The 20,850-nt window shown below is 42.8% G+C and overlaps 2 protein-coding genes across 4 annotated transcripts in view; both read right to left on the bottom strand.

The window, feature by feature from the left end:
• The window catches only part of cadm3 (cell adhesion molecule 3), a gene marked incomplete at its 3' end in the record, with an annotated part of 118,941 nt that extends 116,049 nt beyond the window's left edge, over window positions 1-2,892 (bottom strand). For 2 of the 3 annotated variants that reach the window (XM_083781406.1, XM_083781404.1), the window contains exons 1-2: window positions 2,623-2,892; window positions 443-611 (exon numbers count right to left, since the gene is read on the bottom strand). In XM_083781406.1, the coding sequence (XP_083637532.1) occupies window positions 443-548 (106 nt within the window). In that variant the 5' untranslated portion in view covers window positions 549-611; window positions 2,623-2,892. Of the gene's footprint in view, window positions 1-442; window positions 612-1,376; window positions 1,424-2,622 lie in introns of those variants that run through there. The other variant, XM_083781405.1, reaches the window with a different exon arrangement.
• A 4,161-nt stretch (window positions 2,893-7,053) lies between these two features.
• Window positions 7,054-19,143, bottom strand: sdhc (succinate dehydrogenase complex, subunit C, integral membrane protein). Its single transcript, XM_083781281.1, has 6 exons — window positions 19,072-19,143; window positions 16,463-16,537; window positions 14,584-14,685; window positions 13,921-13,982; window positions 8,925-9,088; window positions 7,054-7,456 (listed from the first exon to the last, which is right to left on the bottom strand). Exons 1-6 carry the CDS (start codon window positions 19,086-19,088, stop codon window positions 7,349-7,351), a joined length of 528 nt encoding a protein of 175 aa, XP_083637407.1. The 5' UTR covers window positions 19,089-19,143; the 3' UTR covers window positions 7,054-7,348.
• Window positions 19,144-20,850: the final 1,707 nt, after the last annotated feature.

The raw sequence follows: 20,850 nt of genomic DNA, 5'->3' as shown, positions 1-20,850 counted from the left end.
TATGTATGTATGTATGTATGTATGTATGTATGTATGTATGTATGTATGTATGTATGTATGTATGTATGTATGTATGTATGTATGTATGTATGGTACCGCTGTGTCCACGACCACGTGGGAGGCACACACATTCCACGAAAAAAACAACCAGATAAAAATTCCACTGAGCGGGGTCCACAGGGAGTATGGTGAGCCGGGTGGGGAGGGGAGGGAGAGGGAAGGTGCCCCATGTGCTTATTAACGGCTCCGTGGTTCCCTTGTCATAACACGGGAAACAACACAGGAAGAGAAAGAACAAGGATTCAAGGATTCAACAGATAAAGGGGGCGCCAAGAGAGAATGAGAGAGGAGCCACGAGGTCAGGGGCCCAGGACGGAGAGAGAGAGAGAGAGAGAGAGAGAGAGAGAGAGAGATGGAGTGCTAGAAGAGAAGAGATGCTCACCGTCACCATAGACGAAGTTGCTGTGAACCGTGACAGCGAGCAGCACTGTCAATAAACCGACACTCCACAGCCCGGAGGGGATGGACGGGAACGCCATGGTCGCCATCTGTAATAGTCTCACCGAAAACGTATAACCTCACGAGGGGCAGGGGGGCCGCTGGAGCGTCACCTGTGTGAGGGAGGGGAGGGGAGGGAAGCACATATAAGATATACATAAAACAACAGTAAACACTTTTGGGAAACTGTTTGGTGTTTGCCCTCTCTGGCTCCGTCGGCCCATTATACGTTGGCGTGTGCTGAACAAACGTCTGGCCCACCCCGTTACTCACACGCTGCTCCCTCCGCGGGTCTTTTCATCGATCTGCTTGTGTGTCATAGCCGAGCGTATGGGTGGGGGAGGGGGAGGGGGGAAGATGGGGGATGGGGGGGTTGTGCTGGTGACGCAGCGAGAGCAGCCAAAGGGCCAATATTACACTGAATTTATTCAACCCACTTTAACAAGACTGTGTGAGCGTGGAAAGGGGGGGGACGGGGAAATGGGTGTATCCTGGAGCCCGTAAGCAACAATTCATGGTAATTAGAAATAGCGCTGGGGAAAAAGAAAGAAAACATGGAAAAAAGAATGAGCATATAGTGTGTTGAGAGACCGAGAGGGAGACAGAGAGAGAGGGAGACAGAGAGAGAGAGACAGAGATGGAAAGAGACAGATAGAAACAGAAACAGAGAAAACAGCAGCTAGCGAGATGCACCTGTCGCCCGCTGAGAATACACCATGCGCCTTTCACACACAGGATTGTAGCTGTGTAGCAGAAACCGACGCACACACTTTGTCATTGTAATATACCAGCTAAAGCTCTCTCTCTCTCTTACTCACACTCACACTCACACTCACTCACACACGCACACGCACACGCACACGCACACACGCACGCACTTATAAATAGCACAACACCGCTGTGATCCTGGCTCCCTCGTTGAGACCGGTCCGTGGACAGAGTGGACCGGCGGCTAGTGGTGTGGAGAGCTTGCATGCCTGCGGGACGGGCGGGGCGGCGGGCGGATAGGGCGGGGACTCAGCCTAGGGGGGGTGGGGTTGTGTTTATTGTTGCTCCATCCAGCCCTTCCCTCCTCCCCGCCGACTGAGTGATGGCTGCAAATGAAAACAACACGCTGCCTGCCTGGCATAACGTCCCAGGGATCATAACCCCAACAGCACCCCTAGCTCTTATTTATGACAACTTAAGTGTGATGGTCGCCCATTACGTGAGTGGAGCGCACAGCACGCACAATAATAACAGCCTGTAGTAGTACCTGCACCACTGCGACGGAGCAGGGGAGCGCGGTCGGTCGGTCGCGGTCTTTGGGTCAAACCGTGTCCTAGGCTACTATAATACACCCCTCTCGTTTAACACACAGCAGGAATTTAAGGAATGGATAAAGATACTTATAAATGCTACGCGCGCGTGTGTCTTTCTCTCACACTCTCTCACACACACACACACGCGCGCGCGCGCACACACAGTTGTACACAGTATCTATTGCAGAATTAACACACCACGGGCCGGCCAATGGTGAGAGCCAAGCGGGCCGGGGAGGAGGGGAGAGGAACAGGCAGTCCAACAACAAAACGCACAATCGGACAGTGTATTGTGATAAAATACCCGGCTGTTGTAAACCGCGTCCTTCCCCGGCCGGGATGATGATGATGATGATGATGATGATGATGAGCAATAGGCGAATTATTTATCAGCAGCAGCACCTGCCTGCCCAGAGCCAGAGTGCGCACAGTCTCTCATGGACACGGTCTCTCTCTCTCTCTCTCTCTCTCTCTCTCTCTCTCTCTCTCTCTCTCTCTCTCTCTCTCTCTCTCTCTCTCTCTCTCTCTCTCTCTCTCTCTCTCTCTCTCTCTCTCTCTCTCTCTCTCTCTCTCTCTCTCTCTCTCTCTCTCTCTCTCACACACACACACACACACACACACACACACACACACACACACACACACACACACACACACACACACACAGTCACACACACACATTCCAGGACACGCAAAACATCCCCACACTGACAGGTGTCTCCAATGCGCTGCGTGGACACCAGTAGTAGGCTCTCTACGGTCCCTGGACAGCAGCAAGCAATCACAGTCATCGCATACACCTGCTGGGCTCTCTCGGACGTACCGTTTTATTGTGCCTCTCCAAGAAGTCCGATTCCCGCACGGAGGGAGAAGCCAGTCGGCGAATATTAAGCTCCCAAGCAGCTCTGGGTTCTTAGATGCGAACTGAAGCTGTCTGTCGTCCGGAGGTTTCTCTCTTACCAAAACCAAAACCTGCTTTTGTTGACTTTTTTTCCCCCCCTCTTATTTAATCCTCCTTCCCTTCCTCGGGATCCTTGTTTGTTTGTTTTTTTCTTTAGCCTTTTCCTCTCTCTCTTTCTCTCTCTCTCTCTTTCTCCACGGCTACCGTTCACTGCAGCAAAAACAGTCTGTCTGAAAGAAGGGAGGGAGGGAGGGGGAGGGACAAGCCAGGGGAGGGAGGGGTAACGTGCGCGTGTGTATGTGTGTGTGTATGTGTGTGGGGCGGAGGAGGAGGGTGCGTGGTGGATGGAGGGCGGGAGGGAGGGAGGAGGAGGGAGATTTTAATACGATTTGGCCCGTTGGTTGTAGCGTGGGGGATAAACAGGAGCAGAGCGGAAGCACTGTGGCAGAGAACTGAGAGAGGAGAGGACAGATAGGATGGTGATAGCGGTGTGTGATCTGAACAGAGCTTGGGTCAGCCTGAAGACTTCACATGGTGTCTGTCTGTCTGTCTGTCTGTCTGTCTGTCTGTCTGTCTGTCTGCCTGTCTGCCTGCCTGTCGCACTCCTCCTCGCCTCCCCTGCTTATAATGCTTCTTATCAGTGACATTAGAGAGGCTATTACACCATATCTCCACACTGGAGATTGATATGGGATAGCCTATATAGCCTGTAGGCTCCAAGTCCTCGGTTTATTATGGTTGGGATTCTTTCTTGGAGTCTCTTTTTAAGATAATTTAACTCTGAGGGGAGTGGGCTACAAATGTAATGAAATTGACCAGAAGTTCATCCATTTTTTATTCTGTATTTGAGCCACGAACTACATAGGCTATTTGATTAGATTTAGCCTCTCAGACCCAAAACTAATAGAATATGTTGTATGTATTCTTTGGATAATATTTTCTCGCTACAGCTGGGCAGGCAAACATTGATCAAAATATAAATTATTCTTATACATTCTCTAATTGTGTAGACTTTTTAAGTAATAGGCCTACAGATAATTGTTTTATTTGTTTACGTTTATACGCTCCCAAGAGTTTACCAACTATTAACTGGAGACCACTATAATCCCCTCAAGGACCACTGGTGGTCGCCAGCTCGGACCACTGGTTCTGGCTGAGAACCACAGGCCCCTATATTAGACATGGATAAATTAATTTCTTCTTCTTTTTCTTCTTTTGTATAGGCCCCACAGTCAGTGTGCGAGGCGTGGCCCATCGCACCCGGGCGGGCAGACTTGATGTTGGAGGGGAGCGTTCAAAATCAACAGAATTTGCCAGACCAGCCAGGGGGATTAAGGATTAGTTTGCCGTCGGATTAAGCTGTGTGTGTGTCAGTGTGTGGGGTAGGCATGGGGTTAAAAATATGGCAGGGAGAGAACACCGGCACGAAAGCAGTCCACATGCAGCCCGCCACCCCGACGGCGTCAATCTGAATGACGCGGGAGGGAGGCGGGTTTGAGGGGAAAAAGAAAGAAAAAAACCACAGAAAAATCAATGAGGATCTTGGAGGGTGGGAGGGGGGGGGGGGGGTAGAATCTGCGAGGGGGCTCTTCTCTTCAAGCAAAGCAAGCAGCTGCTCAGGCCTATACTGAAGTATTTTCTCATGCACTCCCCTCTCTTAACAAAGTGAGAAATTACAAAATGCAGCATCTGGCATCATTAAACAATTGTTGTGAGAGAGGACTGGGGATGAAACGGAGATTTTTGTGGATGCTGCGTTTAGTCAAAGCCTTGTTCCTCCTGTAGGAGATGGATGAGGACAGACAGCTGAGCTGTGGGTCCTCCATGAAAGCAGCCATGCTCATCATGATGACAAGGCTGCTGGCTGGCCGTATTGTCATGCGTTATAGGCTAATATAGCATAGCCTTATGAGTGACCAAGGTTAAAATGGCTGTTTTATAATAGCCTATAGCATCGTATAATAGCCTCATATCAGTGCCTGGTATTAGTGTTGCAATGGGATAGCTCCGTTTTTAGGCATTTTGCCCATTTGCAAATTGCATATTAAAAGTTTGACCTTTATATGCTGCAAACGGCTCGCTCGTGCGTTTATTGGAAATAAATAAATAATAGTCTTAATAGCCCATGCCCAACACACACTTAATGTATTGAGATTACTTGTAATTAGGCTAACTGTCATCCAAAACGAAATTTTATGTTTGGGAAAAAACTTTTGGAAAAAACGTTTATTTAATATAAAAAGTCAGGAAGATGAACTGAAATAAAACACATTACACTATAAAAGTTATACATCTAGGATACCTATATCGTTCACTTCTCACCCATTTAGTTGTCTAATGGTATTTAGGATTATCATTTTCGTTACAAAATCCATTGCACTGCATCAGTGTCATTTCATAACCAGGTTAATTTGATCTTTCTAAAAAGCCTGCACGCCCATGCGTTTGACATCTCTGCCGGGACTCGAACCCGGAGCCTCTGGATTAGAAGTCCAGCGCGCTATTCCATTGCGCCACAGAGACTGAGGCACAAACTCGATGAAAAGCGGGTTTATATCCCTCCTCCCCGCTCCGTGGAGCATCCTCAGCATCGTGCAGCATCAGGACCACCGTTTCAATGTTGCTTCATTAGTCGGCCGGTAGGGGGTGCTGAAGCCGCATAATCATTGGTCCCCATGTGCAAATTAAGATGGCGACAGCTTTCTCTCACGTCTCTCACCTTGACTCATTACTGCACGGGGGTTATATCCGTAGGTTGTGTCACAGGATTGTCCCAAAATTGAATATCAATATCCCATATTGGCAGGGGTTTGACATCTGTAAGGCAGTGTTTGCACCAACAGAACACATTTCAAACTACTGGGACACATGCAAAAGAAATCCAACCTTCAGACCCCACAAATGTGTTCAAATATAGCCCTGAAACATGCGCTCGCTGCATTTACAAGATTTCCGTATATATAAACATTCAGATTTCAAATATAAAGTACTCACAATTTGTCCCACGGGTGTTAGTTAGTAGCAGCACCAGCGATTAGAATTGCTGCAGCCCGTGTTGTTTAATAAAAAGCATTTTTATCCAAGCTCCCCGGCTACTTTTTTCAAACGGGGTTCGTTTGGGAAATCCACAGTTGCACACCGGGAGCGCACTCGCCTATTAGTCTGTATTGGCAGGGCGGTCAGCATACCTATATCGAACACACCGAGTGCCACCCTACTCCCGACCGATAGGGGCGCGTAGTTGAAAGCCAATGGCAAAATAACAGCTCGGATAAAAATGCTTTTTATTAAACAACGCGGGATGCAGAAATTCTAATCGCTGGTGCTGTAACTAACTAACACCCGTGGGACAAATTGTGAGTACTTTATATTTGAATTCCGAATGTTTATATATACGGAAAAGTTGTAAATGTAGCGAGCGCCAAAAACAGGGTGCAGTTTCTTCATGACTCTCGTATGAATACGAGAGTCATGAACCATGGCTAGTTCAAATAGAACAATTAGTGTACCTGCAAACCTCAGTAAAATGATCTACTTTACAAGTAATAATAGGTCATCATCAAAGGGGAAACTGAGGCACATTTTCCCCAGACAATTTAAATTCAATTAGACACACATTTCCTCCACAAGCCATCCTGCAGCTGATTTTCCCATATAGCCTTGACAGTTTGACTGATCCAAACAAAGCTTTTGCAAGCAGTGTAAAAACAGCACACACTGCCTCAGCTGCCTCTCCAGAACATTTATCCTTTCCTTTTCTTTTCTACTCCCTTTAGTTATGTGCTCGCTGCCTTTTTACGTGAAGCGAGTTGGATCTGACATTTAGGCTACACATCACGGCCATTCCTCTATTCACACTGCAGTACAAAAGCAGCTCAGGTGCAGAGTGGAGCTCCTGTGAGGCTCGGTGGGAGGCAGGGCCTGAGGCCAGTTTGGCAGCGAGGGGCCTTGTTCAGATACACTGCGTTTACCGCTGTCTGCCCCACGCCCCCTCTCCTGATGTTAAAAATGTAACCGTGGACAGAAAGGAAATAAGTGAAATATGAATGATAGGTCACACCAACACTCACCACACTCATTCACAGTACAGTACACAGACAACATGCATGCTCAGGGCACCGAACAGAAGTGATGAATGGAAGTTGACGCCACTGCGTGGTGGGAGTAAATTATATATTAAGGAAAGTGTGCGGGAAATACACAAGCAGGTCACATTTTGCATGCACTTTAGCCCAGTGTCATCACTTTTAATGACCCTTCATGTTTCCCAGAACATAATTTCACTCGACATTCCCGGGAACACAATCGTGTTCCTTTTCTCACCACAACAGACAGAACAGCAGGACACACACGTTGTGTACAATAAAACATAATCTTTTATTATTTATTATCAGGGTTGGGGCCCATACAAGCCAGAATAGAACATATAAACAACACGTCTCTGGAGAATGATTCAGCCTGATTTCTACTTAGTTGCAGTGCAGTGTTGGGTTAAGGTTGGAAAATAGCCAAAATAGACTAAATAGCTAATCTACAAGCTCTCAACGTAAGGTTGGGTATTTTCAGCACGCAACTACGTATAAATCAGTATTTCTTTCTGTGTCTTCTTCTTCTCCTCCCATCTCTTTGTGGATCTCCTTTCCTCCGCTCACAGACCAAAAGCAACAGCGAAGGAAGTAATGATGGAAAGAACGATGACCGTGTAGCCGGTGCCATACACCTCAGGGATCTTGAACCCTTTGCCAATGTCCCAAAACTGTGGAAGAAGAGACAACAAGACAAGACGTAAGTGTGCAGAACAGGGAGAGGGGAAATTAACACCAACCACCAGATAAGTGCTGCTGGCAAATGTTTGCTGCGGTTGGTAAGTTTTGCATTCCTCTAAAAACCACTTTGGCAGGATGCCAGCCTTCATTTTGGATCAGTGCTTCTCAGCTGTTGTTGCACTGGGACCTACATTTAAAAACATTGACCATGAACTCTGGACACAATGTATTAAATAACAAAAAAAAATAAATGTCCTTTGGGTACAGTCCTGTCAGAATGCCTTGACACCTACTTTTAGCTCCTGATCCACTGGTGGAGGAAGTCATGCATTTAATTATTTTTATGTTTTTCCTTTTTTCTTTTGAGTAGCCAATTATTTCTCTCTCAAAATATACGGTATGCCAATTAATCCTACCCACACATGTCTACATTGCGTCTGCTATTGTAACCTACTTGGCTCACCTGCCAGTGAGGAGCCCCCACTGGGAGGATGTAGAGCTTACTCCTCCCTGCCGGAAGGTAGGAGCAGCGAGCACGGTGACAAACACCACACTCCCCCTGAACAAGGCCAATTGTGTTCATAGAGAATGGACGCTCGTTTCATCTGGATGCACTGTGGTGGATTCAAACCCCTAGACTCCACGGTGGTGGACAGGTACTTTACCATCACAAGCCACTGGGACCAGTAGAGAAAAATAAACTACTAGATACTACAGCGTCAAACAAAAGCATCAAAAGTAGATCTACAAGCTCCATCGTGGTGCAAAGCGGCACTTTTTCTTTTTTTCTTTAGCAACAATAAACATAAAAAAGTGCATTAATTACATTTTCTAATTATAGCACAGTAATTATGGTTCCTAATTATAGCAAGGACCAGATTACTGAGGGAATTAGAGATTACCAGCCATGTCATCCTGGTATATTATAATAATAATGCCAGACATTAACAACTTTCAATCTAATCCTATTTTTGGCATGTCATTATAGACAAACATTTCTTTTTTTTAAAGTCCTGAGGCACATTCTATAAATGCCTTCTAAATCAGTTAGTTCTCACACTTTCAAGACATGCTCACGGTACGAAGTGACGCGCTGTGAGCTTGTATATCTGCTATCTTTGAATAACTAACGCAAAATCTAAAATGACACAGACGCTTTCCCGCATTTAATGGGTCCACTGCAATGAAAATAGGGCTTAAGTGGTTAACCAAAGCTGTGTTGATTTAATACCAAAGAAAAGGGCAGTAAAACATGTTACCAAGTAATTTACAAGATCACATGCAATTTGTGAGCCTCCTCTCCCCCTCAGACAAGGCATTCCAAAGCAACATGGACCAACAACAACACAAGCCATCTTTAGGTGTTTGCCAGTGGCCAGAAGGGCTTTCTTCAGAGCACTGAAGAGCTCTGTGTATGTTGTTCCCAGACTGGGAAATGTGCTGTGCTGTGGTGCTCACCAGATGGCGGATGCCGTTTAAGGTGTGGTAGGAGACTGGGAAGGATATACCAAACTTGGCCAGGCCGATGAGGAAGGGCCCCACCGAGAGGGAGTGGATCAGGTCCAGATAGTACGGGTAGTTACCTGGTAGTACCAGCGCTAACATGGCAAACACTGAGATAGCTGGAGGGGGAGGGAGAGAGAATGGATAAGAGTGAATTAGAACACTGTTTCCCAAACAGTGGCTCGGGAGCCATATGTTGGCAGCAGACCGATTTTTATGGGGCGCGAGAATTCTTTTGTTACCGATATTTTGTTCTATTTTGACACATTGACAACACATTTTCTATGAGTTAAACACAAATGCAAATGTTTTTTTCAAAAATAATTCAGTAGCTTGGGTCCCCGGGAGACATTACATTTCTCTTTTGGGTCTCGAGCTGAAATGTTTGGGAACCACTGATTTAGAGAGATAGGGCAGAGGGTAGAGCCATATGAAATCCGTGTTAACGGAATCGCAGAAGGAATCGCGGAAATGACCAATAAAAATTGAATTGGAATAAAACGCGGAATATTGCGGAATTGGCCCTAATCTGGGCTGAAATTCAGTTTTCAGGAGAAAATGGAACATTCAGTGGTCAGGTTTGTTCAGAAATCAAGTGAAGACGGAGGAGCGAGCTTTTTAGCCACACGCGCGAACGTGCACATACGCAGTAAGCATGTCGTTGTTGTTTCGATGTTGCGTAAGAGTGAGACGTTTAGCCGACGAAAATATTAAAACATTGATAACTAACGCAATCTAAATCATCCCGTCTAATTATGATAAAACATCCTGTGTTAGACGACCCTCCACAGTCCAGTCGCTAGTGGCGATAGATTTGTTTATAAATCGAATGGGTGCTATAATGTAATGGATTAAATAACCCCGGCCCCCTCACGTATTAGGACAATATCAGACACCAGAAAAAAGTTTGGGTGCTTTCAATGAATCTATCATGGTTAAAATGGAGTTTGAAGTTACAATGGGTTTGTATTGAAAGGGGGCGGGACAGCTAAAAAGAATAATGAAATATCTAATCATTGAATCGAGCAACTTAAATCCTGTCTGGGGTGCTCACATAAGCCTGAAATTACCAAAAAGAAATAGCATAAAAAGCAAAATACAGAATTCAGAAATATTAAAATGGAAAAAATGGAATTTGGGAAAAAATATAACGGAATTGGGGAAAAAATTAAACGGATTTCATATGGCTCTAGCAGAGGGCCTGTGCAAAGAAGAGTGTTGTTCACTGTAACATCCTCAGTGTTAAGAGGAAAGTAAATTCCTATTAACACAGTAAATTCCTCTGTGTTAATGGCAAGCAAATGGACCAAGAAAGGGTCCATTTGGTTGCCATTAACACAGAGGAATTTACTGTGTGTGTAACTGTATGAGTGAGAGAGTGACTGGATGGAAAGGAATGAGTGAGAAAAGGAGTGTACTGTGTATTTGTACAAGATGTGATAACACACACTAAACAAAATAAAGGCCTGTCTGTCTGTCTGTCTGTCTGTCTGTCTGTCTGTCTGTCTGTCTGCCTGCCTGCATGCACGCTCGTGCGTGCGTGTGTGTGTGTGTGCACTTGCACATAACACATTGATTGGCAGCAGCGGGTGCTGGCCTTTACTGAACCCGCAAGAAAAGAAAAAAAACAGACAGCGGTTAAAACTGAGCGGATTCATGTGCACTGCAGAGCCACTGAGAGAAGAGTTACGACACTCCTATAACACTGTTGTAAAAGGAAGAATATGCATAGAATATTCAATAATTTGTTGACAAAACCAACTGACTGTTGATTTTAAATTTGTTTGGGTGTGCTCAGATATAACAAGAAGACCGAGGAGAATGCAGAAGGCAACGCTTGCCAATAGTTCCAAACACTACTGTAACAGTTCCAAAGTTGAACCTCATGCATGCGTCTAACTATAAATGCACCAAGTCTCTGTCTGTGTGTGTGTGTGTACTGTTGTAATCCACGTGACTTGTTAACCGTTTGTCCCACCAATTTAAAATTCGACACACACGTTCCACCCCACCACAGGAGCGCCCGGTGTCGAGTGGGTCGGACCCACGGTTGTCCAGAACCACCCCAACAAGGCCTCTGGCCAGGGCCCTGCCCAGTGTCCATATATGGAGATTTGGCCTGTTCCGACATCATTCTGACGTCTGCATAGACTCCATATTTGGGCATGCTTGACAAAGAATTCCATATAAGGGCATAAAAGGGACACAGACATAATATCTGGGTGGGGCATTCATTTCCAACTTGCATCGTTCCAAGTGGGCACCGCTGTAGAGGTTCCAACGGGCACCGATCTAGTTACATATTTTAATTTTAGAAGCATTAAAAAGTTCATTAAATTGTCAGCACTTGTGCAGATATACCCTGTATACACTTATGGTCTATGATGGTTTGTTTAATGTCGAGTGAGAAAACAATGTTGCACATTAATCTAATCATCCCCCCTGAAAAAGATAATAGTTATTTGGGGACCCTCCTGGGGGTCCCGACCTCGTAGTTTGGGAACCATTGTTGTAAAACGCTCTCCGCAACGTGTCTGTTCCACTGTGTCCTTCAATGTCAACACAGGCCGAGTTACATGGCGCTGTGAGCTGTCACTTTACACTGGGCCAACAATTGGACTTAATCTCACCCATAATAGACGACGCTAATGCTTAACATGCAAAGAGCTTTGATCTATTGATCAACTTTTTAGCAGTCGGTGCTCCCAATAAGAGCTTTTAGCAGTAATCGATGCCCATGTGCTAAAAAGGCCCCAAGGGAGTGGCCGAGGTCAAAAACATCTGGATTAAAGAGTGTTTTCCACATAATACATACCAGAGAGAGAGAGAGAGAGAACAAAATGTGTGCAATGCAAACCCCATTTAATCTGTGGTTCATCTGTGTTTACACAGACATGTGCAAATCATTATGCAAATGCCATTTCTTTAGAAGGGAACTGGTACAACTGAAATGGTTCTATGAGGAAGCCTCAGTTAAATTAAAAGGCTGTTATGTATCTATCGTTATTACACAGCTTTGTTCAATGCTCAAATAAAGCATAGCAGTGGCTTGCTTTTTTTTCTGGTTCCATTGATCCAGACCACATACATTTTTCCCATAGAGATTTCCAAAAAAGAAATATTCAGGCGTCGACACTAAGGGTTGCCCACCTGCCCCTGGCAGATACAAAACTTTGCAGGTGAAGTTTGCTTTCAAGTTGACAGACCTGGAAAGTGCTCGCTGTGTCTATAAACACAACAAGACATATGTGTTTAAACAGCAGAACATGGCCAGAGCGCTCTGACTTCTAGTCTGTGGAATGTAAAATAAGAACACTGTTTACCCATAATGTGCTGGATTTACTGTTGCTACACTTAAACATTAATTAAATTGAACGGTATTTCAAAATGTACATATTATATAATGGACAATAAACTGTTTTCCGGCAATTGGGCATGACCTTTGGTCAAGTAGAACATGGCCTGTACTTTTTTTCTGATATGAACAATAAGGCCATCACACGACTAGCACTCTCGATATCAAATGACATTGATCATCCTCTGTATCGCTTCTTTAACCTCATGCCATCTGGACAAAGATACAGAACCTTGCCATGGAAAAAGGTCCGTTTTAGTAGGAGTTTTGTCCCCTCAGCCATCGCGGCATTAAACAAACTGCCCCGCCGATAGGATGGTTCTGTACCCAGTGGGGACCTCATGTTTTGTTTTTGTATTGTCTTGGTGTTATGTGCTCTGTGTTGTTTTTGATGTGGGTGTTGAACAGATTGTGAAGACAAATATCCTTCGGGACAATAAAGATTATTATTATTATTATAAGTGCGTCTGAGACCTTAATGTCAACCGCTGTATATCAATTATTTTAAGCCTACAATCAAGCCATCCAGGATCCTGGTGAATCATGACCATAACATATTTGATTATGTGTAGAAGGGGGAAAAAATGAATTTAATTATAGTAATCCTTTGTTTTGAGTTTTTATTGTCCACGGAATCAATTAATGTTTCATGGCGATGATTCACCAGGATCCTGGCTTGAATCTAGGCTTAAATTAATCGATATAATTTTTTGGGAAATCTCTGTGTCTGGAACAATGGATTTTGTGGCGCCCAGGATTTGTAAGTAAGGATATGAGTAAGTGTAAGCCTGGTGAATCATGACCATAAAGCATTTGTCAAAAAAATGTAATCCTCAAAAAATGCTTGATTCCAGGCTTAAAATAATTTATATAAATACTTTTGGAAATCGATGGGAAAACTGTATGGGTCTGGATCGATGCAACCAGAAACAGCCACTACTGTGATTGGTCACATTCTGCGGCCTGATGGTTCTGAATAGCAGACAGCTGTCCCAGGGGGTCCCCAGATAAATAATGGATAGTGGACAGTTATAGTGCTCCGTGGTCTAATGCAGGGGATGACAAAGTGGGGTCCGGGGACCCTGAGGGGCCTATATACTGTACATCGACAATAAAAAAAAAATAATCTTGATGTTCTTTGAAAATGTTTGAATTACAACACCACAAATCTTGTACAGGGTCCTTCATTTTTCAAACAAAAGTTTAGGAGTCCTTGACGCATTATTATGGATCCCATCACAGTTCTAGGGAATCCCCGCTGTGAGATTGGCCAGTAGTTGCTGTGATTGACAGTTTTTGCAACTATGCCTTTTAAACCTAACCTCAGCAAAACTGTGGCTAAACCTAACCTCAGTAAAACTATGGCTAAACCTAATCCTAACCTCAGAAAAACCATACCTAACCTTAATCTCAGTAAAACTCTACCTAAACCTAACCTTAACCCTAAATGTATGCCTGGCCACGAGACAATCTGACATATGGTAAGGCGGGTCTACCGTAGAACATTGGTGGGATTCATAATCACGCGTCCTTGACATGAAAGAGTTTGAGAACCACTGATCCATCCACATCAATGTAAGAAAAGTGTCTCGTTACCTCCACTCAACGCAACGCCTGTTCCTCTGTGTCCAACAGACATTATCATGGGGATGGACCACCTGGAAACCAGAATGGAATTATGAAACCATGTTTTCACTATCCGTCTACTACAATTTTACACTAAACTGTAATTTAATCTTTTCCCCTTTGGTTTGCACTACCTTTCGGGTAATAATGTCCCTGGTTGGGGGTGTCAGGAGCATTTTAATAAGCAGTGGATGTACAGCACTAAGTGGTTATTACACGGTGCACCCAAAGGCATATCAATTAGAGATAGTCAGTTATTTGGAGGACGGGTTGCCTCCCATTACATAAACCTGAAAACTAGGGAAAAATTGGTTTTCTGACTTCAATTATTACAGTATATATTCCAGGGGAAAATAATGTAATGTCATTGGGGCTATAAAATTGTAATTATAAAGAAATTAAGAAAGCAAATAATTTTATCCGTTTAACCACTTAGAACACTGTACTTTGTTGTACATCAAATAGTGAAAATAGCTGATGTACAAGCTTGACAAATGTTTGTCTAGACTATTTTCACCCATTATGAATATGAACAAGAGGGTTCATGTGCTTAATAATAGCTGCACGATTAATTTAAATAAATATTTGATTAGTTAAACACTAATAGCCGAGTCTATGGACTGGAAAGCGTACCTGTAGATGGTGAGATGAGGTGACATGGGTCTGTTTAGTCTTGTGTTTTTGGCCCAGAACTTGTTCATCTCTTCCTTTGCTGTGGTTCCCATTGGGGCGGCACTGTGGCACAGAGAGAGGCAAGGGTTAAGTCTAGTAGGATCTTATTTGTTTTGCCCATATATCCTGTGACTGACTGACACACACACACACACACACACACACACACACACACACACACACACACACACACACACACACACACACACACACACACACACACACACACACACACACACACACACACACACACACACACACACACACACACACACACACACACACACACACACACACAGGGTATGCTAAGATCTGAGATCTCATTTTCAGCCTTTGCTTTCCATCTTGTAACTAAACTCGGCTGAGAGACTAGATGGCCTTGTCTGCGTTTTAAAATGATGTGCAGCTATGAATGATGCGTGCCATCTCCACCACCGTCCGAGGTTACTGCTGGACAGCACAAGATCGCCTGCAGGTTCACCAGCAACGCGGTTATCTTTTACGAGCTTCAGTTTACAAACACCGTTGGCATGTATCAAACATAAATCATTGCCGTCAGGCAGAAACCTCTTATATCCATATTTTAACATTTTTTTGATGCCCTACTTGATCATACTGCTCCTTTTGCTACTTTTGAATCCTGAAAAGTAACAGTTCTGGACATATGAAGTATTCACCCGACAGACGAAATACTCACTCTCACTTTTCACAGAACACAGACTAGAGAGAGATGCACATCAAAGTAACATTACTATCATTTAGTGACAGTAAATTTGGAGAGCACACAAGTTTTGCCTAATTCCTCTCCTCACAATTCACTCTTACTGTCTGTCTTCATGTCATGACCATAGGGAGGATACCGTAGTTCCAATAATCTTCTCATTGATTGTTGTACACATTAAAGATGGAGTGTCATGTTTTTTTCCCCCCTAAAACATGATCAGGTACTATGGAAGATTTTTTTTTTTTAAACGAAAGTGTTAAAGGGTTAGTTCAGATTTTTCAACTTACTTTCTGCTGTAGGAAAACCATTAATATAGTGATTGCAAAGGTTTTAATTGATTGCCTGAGTCCCGTGGTGGGAGTTCTGGTCTGGTTTTGGTGAATATTAATGGCATGCATTTCTTACAGGTTTATGTCCAAAAATGTCAACTAACTCTTTAAAATTATCCCCCACCAGTTCATTAAGTATACCTGGTTTTCAAGTTGGCACCAGTGGTGCCAAGGTGCTGCACCACCCACCTGAACTTAAGCCGCACCCACAGCTGCTGTTTTATGATAATGGGGGAGAGTTATAGCCTGGTTAATAAACCAGACCGAATCAGCCGTTGGCAACAATAAATTGCCTGCCGGCGGATTACGGTCTGGAGAGGCTCAATTGTACGCCCATTTCCTACACCAGAGAAATGGGGCGGCCAATCGGGACACGGTATGCAATATGGGCGGGCTTTGGTACAGTGACTTTCAATGCTTGAGACCTTTGACTGACAGTAGCTCTGACCAATTGCGTCAAAGAGAAAATGTTTCAACCCGCCCCCCCCCCTGGAAATGAAATCCAAGCTGAGCCTCCCCAGACTAATATCCCGCGGTCCGTGCGATATTAGTCTGGTTTATTAACCAGGCTAGGAGAGTTAGGGGAGGGGATGATTTCATGATGTTACTAAAGTGTCTATTTTGATTGGGCCTTTTGACTCAAAGGCTTTCAGCTTTCAGGAATGGAAGACATATTCGAATATTAACCACACCTGGGGGGTTAAAAATCACAGCACTCCATCTTTAAAAACTGTTTTGACACAAGGGAAGGCGTAATAGCAGCCAGAAGCTAATACCAAATACTTACTGTCTGCTGTAAATTACACAGAACTGAGGCCTGTATTGAGGCCTGGCGAGAGACAGACCCTGGCGGGTCAACGTCCTGCAAAACAGAAAAAAATATGTCAGCATGAGGATCAAGTTCAAATCCAGCTCAGGACCACTGCAGTGCATCCCTGGTCCCCCAACGCATATCATCCTCATTAAGATTAAAACCTATTTTAATCTAGGCAGCATTATTACAACAATAGACAAACAAAACAAATCAACACACACACAATGCACAATGCATTGTATTTTTGTGTTTCCATTACTTCTACATACACCTGTAGCTCTTTGTCATTCTAGCCTCTCAATCAAGCACGGATTGAGGCTATAATACAATTCTAAAACAGAAAGGATTCATTTCAGTCAAGGAATTATCTTCCATGCGCCTTTGTGGTGTGAACAACTACTAGAGGTCATTGCAGCAAACATTTCACAGCAGGTTGTTTATGTGCTGACTTATTATCAGTGACACAAACACTGATAGCAGTATTGTCTGATAGCAGAAAGCAGGCTGATATGCCAGTAAACTAGCTCACGCTATGACAGAAACACCTAGGGGATCTTTTTCTTCCAGTACTCAAGATCAGATTTTGTCTTTCTTGGGAAGATTAATCCACACAGGATTGAACCTCTTGTACTATTATGCCCCTTTATTCAGTATGTCACATGTTGTCGACCTGATTATAACTTCACACCTCTTCTTCAAAAGTGCTCTCAAACTGCAATTCAAAACTGGCCTCAGGAAAACGTCAAAGCAAACAAGACTTTGTGTGTGTTTAAATCATCTTAGTCCCCTTTCAAAAATGAAATAAATATTTTGAACTCTTGGTGTGTGCGAACCACTACCGTTATTTATTTTAGTGGATTTTCCTGTGCTTTTTTCTGAAAACTGTTAGTAAAGATCAATCAATGAATGAAAAAAAAGAAAGGGAAAAAAGAAAGAGAACCCTCAAATGCTAGTTATGCCACAAAACAGTGGTGACTTGAAACACTGAAGCCCTATTCAACAAAAAAAAATATTCCTTAGAGGAAATGACTCAATGGCTGCGGTTACATGAGGGCTTTTTCATTCAGAATGAAAACTTCTGAATTAATTCATTCAGAAGTACGTTTTTTGCTGCGTGTTTGCATGGGAAATGGTCATTCCGAATGAGTGTTTACATGAACAATACTTTTAAATCCCATTATTTCATTCCACATCAGGTTTGGGGCTGGGAAGGCTTCTGATTGGATAGGGGGCGGGGCGGATATGTTTACGTCCAGTGGTGGAAAGTAAATAAGTACATTTACTTTAGTACTCTACTAAAGTAAAAAATGTAGGTATTTCTATTTTACTTGAGTATTTCCAATTTCCAATACTTTTACTTCTACTCCACTACATTTCAGGTAAAACAAAAATAATAATAAAAAAACACTTTTATGCCATATTACTTTATATTTGATGTATCCTGTAGCCTATGAGAGGTTGCTCTCAGAGATTAAATTAAACATGTCTAGTTTCTTATAATTAATCGCAAAACAAGGGCATAATATAGCCATAGCAATTACATGGAAACAAGCATGCACAGAAAGACCAGAATGAACTTCAATCTGAATGAGTGTTTACATGAGTCCACAATTGTTTCAATAGGATTTAAAAATGGAATAAACAGGTCAGTTACATCAGATCTAAGTTTAAATCAGATTGGCCATTTTCATTCCGATTCAAGTTTTTGTAGGTGTTTACATGACAACTTTTAATAGGATTTAACTTTTATTCTGAATGAAAAGGGGATTTAACTGTCCATGTAAACGTAGCCAATGAGTCAACTAAGGTCAGTGAACTGGAGAGGAAAGGTTCAGCGCCTGGTTGACTTTCTTCTGACCCCTGGAGGGAGTCTGAGACACTACCACCATCTAATGACAAACAATTAACATACTGCATGTAACAAAGTAAACAAACAAACCAGTGCAACTGTATCTAACGTATCACCATCCATTAACCATTTGTACCCATTACAAAAAGAACAGATCTACAAGTTTACAAAGCGTTGCATTGAGACACATTGCCAGCCTGAAGATATGCTCTTGTCACTATTTTGCCAAGTTTTGATACATGTTTTGTTACATGACATGTTGAAAGTGTTTACTGTCGTTGTTTCTGCTGTTGTAGTAGTTTAATTTAAACAGACAAGTAGGCTAGGCTAAGCATCCAGTCAATGAATGCTGTCGATCGAATAGGTACGTAACATTCTCTATTATTATTCCGTTAGGATAATGGCGGTGACAACCGCACGGTCCGCACCCAGTGAACTGCAACGCTATGGTTCATCACGTTTTAATAACATGATCAGATTATGAGTTTTTATTAATGACTCATTGAGTCATTTCACACGACAGACACATATATAGCTCCCTAGCTCCGTTAGCATTGTTAGCATATCTGCTACGGAGGTGAGGCGAAACGGCACTATGTTCTGAGAACCGTTGTCGTTTAGTAGCTCATCACTTTGTCACACACGTCCATGTTTTGTTACGTTCTAACTGCGACAGACAGCCGACAAACGAAGCTTTACTCAATAGAAGGAACTGTAGCAAAGATGTACTGACCTTAGCAGCAACGCCATGTCCGACAATCACAACAACTGGCAGCAGGACGTGACGTCACGGGATGTTGTGGTGTCACTGGTGTGCGAAAATAGACGCCATGTTGAGAAGGTCAAAGACCTTCTGTTATCATGAAGTCTTGTGAAAAGTAAAGACATAATATTATAACAATAAAATATTGAAATATGTATTTATATAAAACATAAACCAATTCTGATAAGGTGAAAAATATCAATGATTATATGTGAGAAAAAAAAGTTATGAAGCATGAGCTTTAACTAGGGTATATCGGAAGCGATGCAAAAAAGAAAGAAAGAAAACAAAATTGGAACTGAAACACCAAGTCCATAATTTATTCTGACCCCTCCCCGAAAAGGCCTATCTGCCCCGACCCCTTATCTATTTTATGTATATGGATAATTAGTATCTACTTAAGACAGTTATTCGTCTCAACTGCTCATCATGTGAATTAATAAATTATCTCATCTCATCTCAACTATCTCCTGACTGGATACAAACAAATTCAATTATTCAGTTTTTATAGATTTCTTCCACATGGAATCAAATACTACATCTCCAGCAGTGGAAAACCCAGTAGACTATCCCCACCCTTCTCCCTTTACCCACCTTTCATCATCCCATCCCTTCCTCCTTCCACCAGCCTATTATTTGAGCAACAGCTGCAACACATCTATTGCATCATTAAGTCAGAAAATCTTTCAGATCTGATATAAAATGTGAAATTGTGCCTGTTGAGTATGGTTAATTATTCTAGCTGAAAACCGTTCCAGATAACTAAAGCAATATCGAAAAAGTTCCCACAGCCAGTAGCCAGTAGCTACTCTAAATTATATTTTTAATTTCGTGAATCTAAAGTTACAACCATTGACAGCTCATACATCCAAAGTACAGAACAGTCCTATTTGATCGTATTAAACACCGTTAAACTCACCATCAACATTGCAGCTGTACGATAAGCTGTACGAAGTATGTTTCATAAAAATCCACCGTACACATGTTATGAGCAACCTTCTGTCAGTAAATTCTGTGCAGGTGATTTTTTTTGTGGAGTAGGCCTATATGTATATATATATATATATATATATATATATATATATATATATATAATATATATTTTGGCGTTTGGAAGCATTCGTCCTACCAGCCAAACTTTGTGGGACTTTTCAGTAAGGGACCATTTAGAGTCATCATTTAAAAGATGTACAAACGGGTCGACTGGCAGTTGTACTTTCATTGGGTCCGTTAAAGTCGGTAGGCTATAACCTTTACCCAGGCCAGAACTCCAAAATCCCAGGACACAAACAAGGTTCCCGTGGGCTGCGGTAGGCCTACAGAATGTGCAATACGGGTCAGGTGCCATTGCCAATCCTGTATTCGATACCCAATTCTGGGTGTTACATAATTATGCTCCATGACAAAACTTCTAATTTAAATTGATTTGGATTTTTCGATGCACCAGAAATATTGTCCCAAATAGGGATGGGACGATATGAAAATTATATATGTCGTCACGATTAGCCTACTGTGGCAAAAATAATTGTGATTAACAATATTATCGCAATAATACAAATATACTTAAAACTTAAAATGGCACGTTTGTTAACCACTTGAACACAGTTGCAACACGTTGTGAGCTTGCAGATCTGCTATTTTTGGAAAAACGATTTGTGTAGAGTGCCCAAATGCGCTCTTCACAAGTCCGTTTTATCAGATATAGAGCATCTCAGTTTAATTAGCACCAAATATTTTATTTCCCTATTC

Source organism: Protomyctophum parallelum (genome assembly GCF_964188405.1).
Source record: "Protomyctophum parallelum genome assembly, chromosome: 14".
In the NCBI taxonomy this organism is placed as follows: Eukaryota; Metazoa; Chordata; class Actinopteri; order Myctophiformes; family Myctophidae; genus Protomyctophum; species Protomyctophum parallelum.
Note: the sequence above shows the minus strand (reverse complement) of the source record. Positions and strands in the feature narration are given on the sequence as shown.

What these genes read in the sequence shown, in the direction of transcription:
- sdhc (XM_083781281.1), bottom strand. An exon ending in TGTGTAATTTACAGCAGACA is followed by an intron (nt 14,686 to 16,462) that starts GTAAGTATTTGG and finishes TCTGTGCCACAG; the next exon opens with TGCCGCCCCAATGGGAACCA. An exon ending in TAAACGGCATCCGCCATCTG is followed by an intron (nt 7,457 to 8,924) that starts GTGAGCACCACA and finishes CTTCTTCCACAG; the next exon opens with TTTTGGGACATTGGCAAAGG.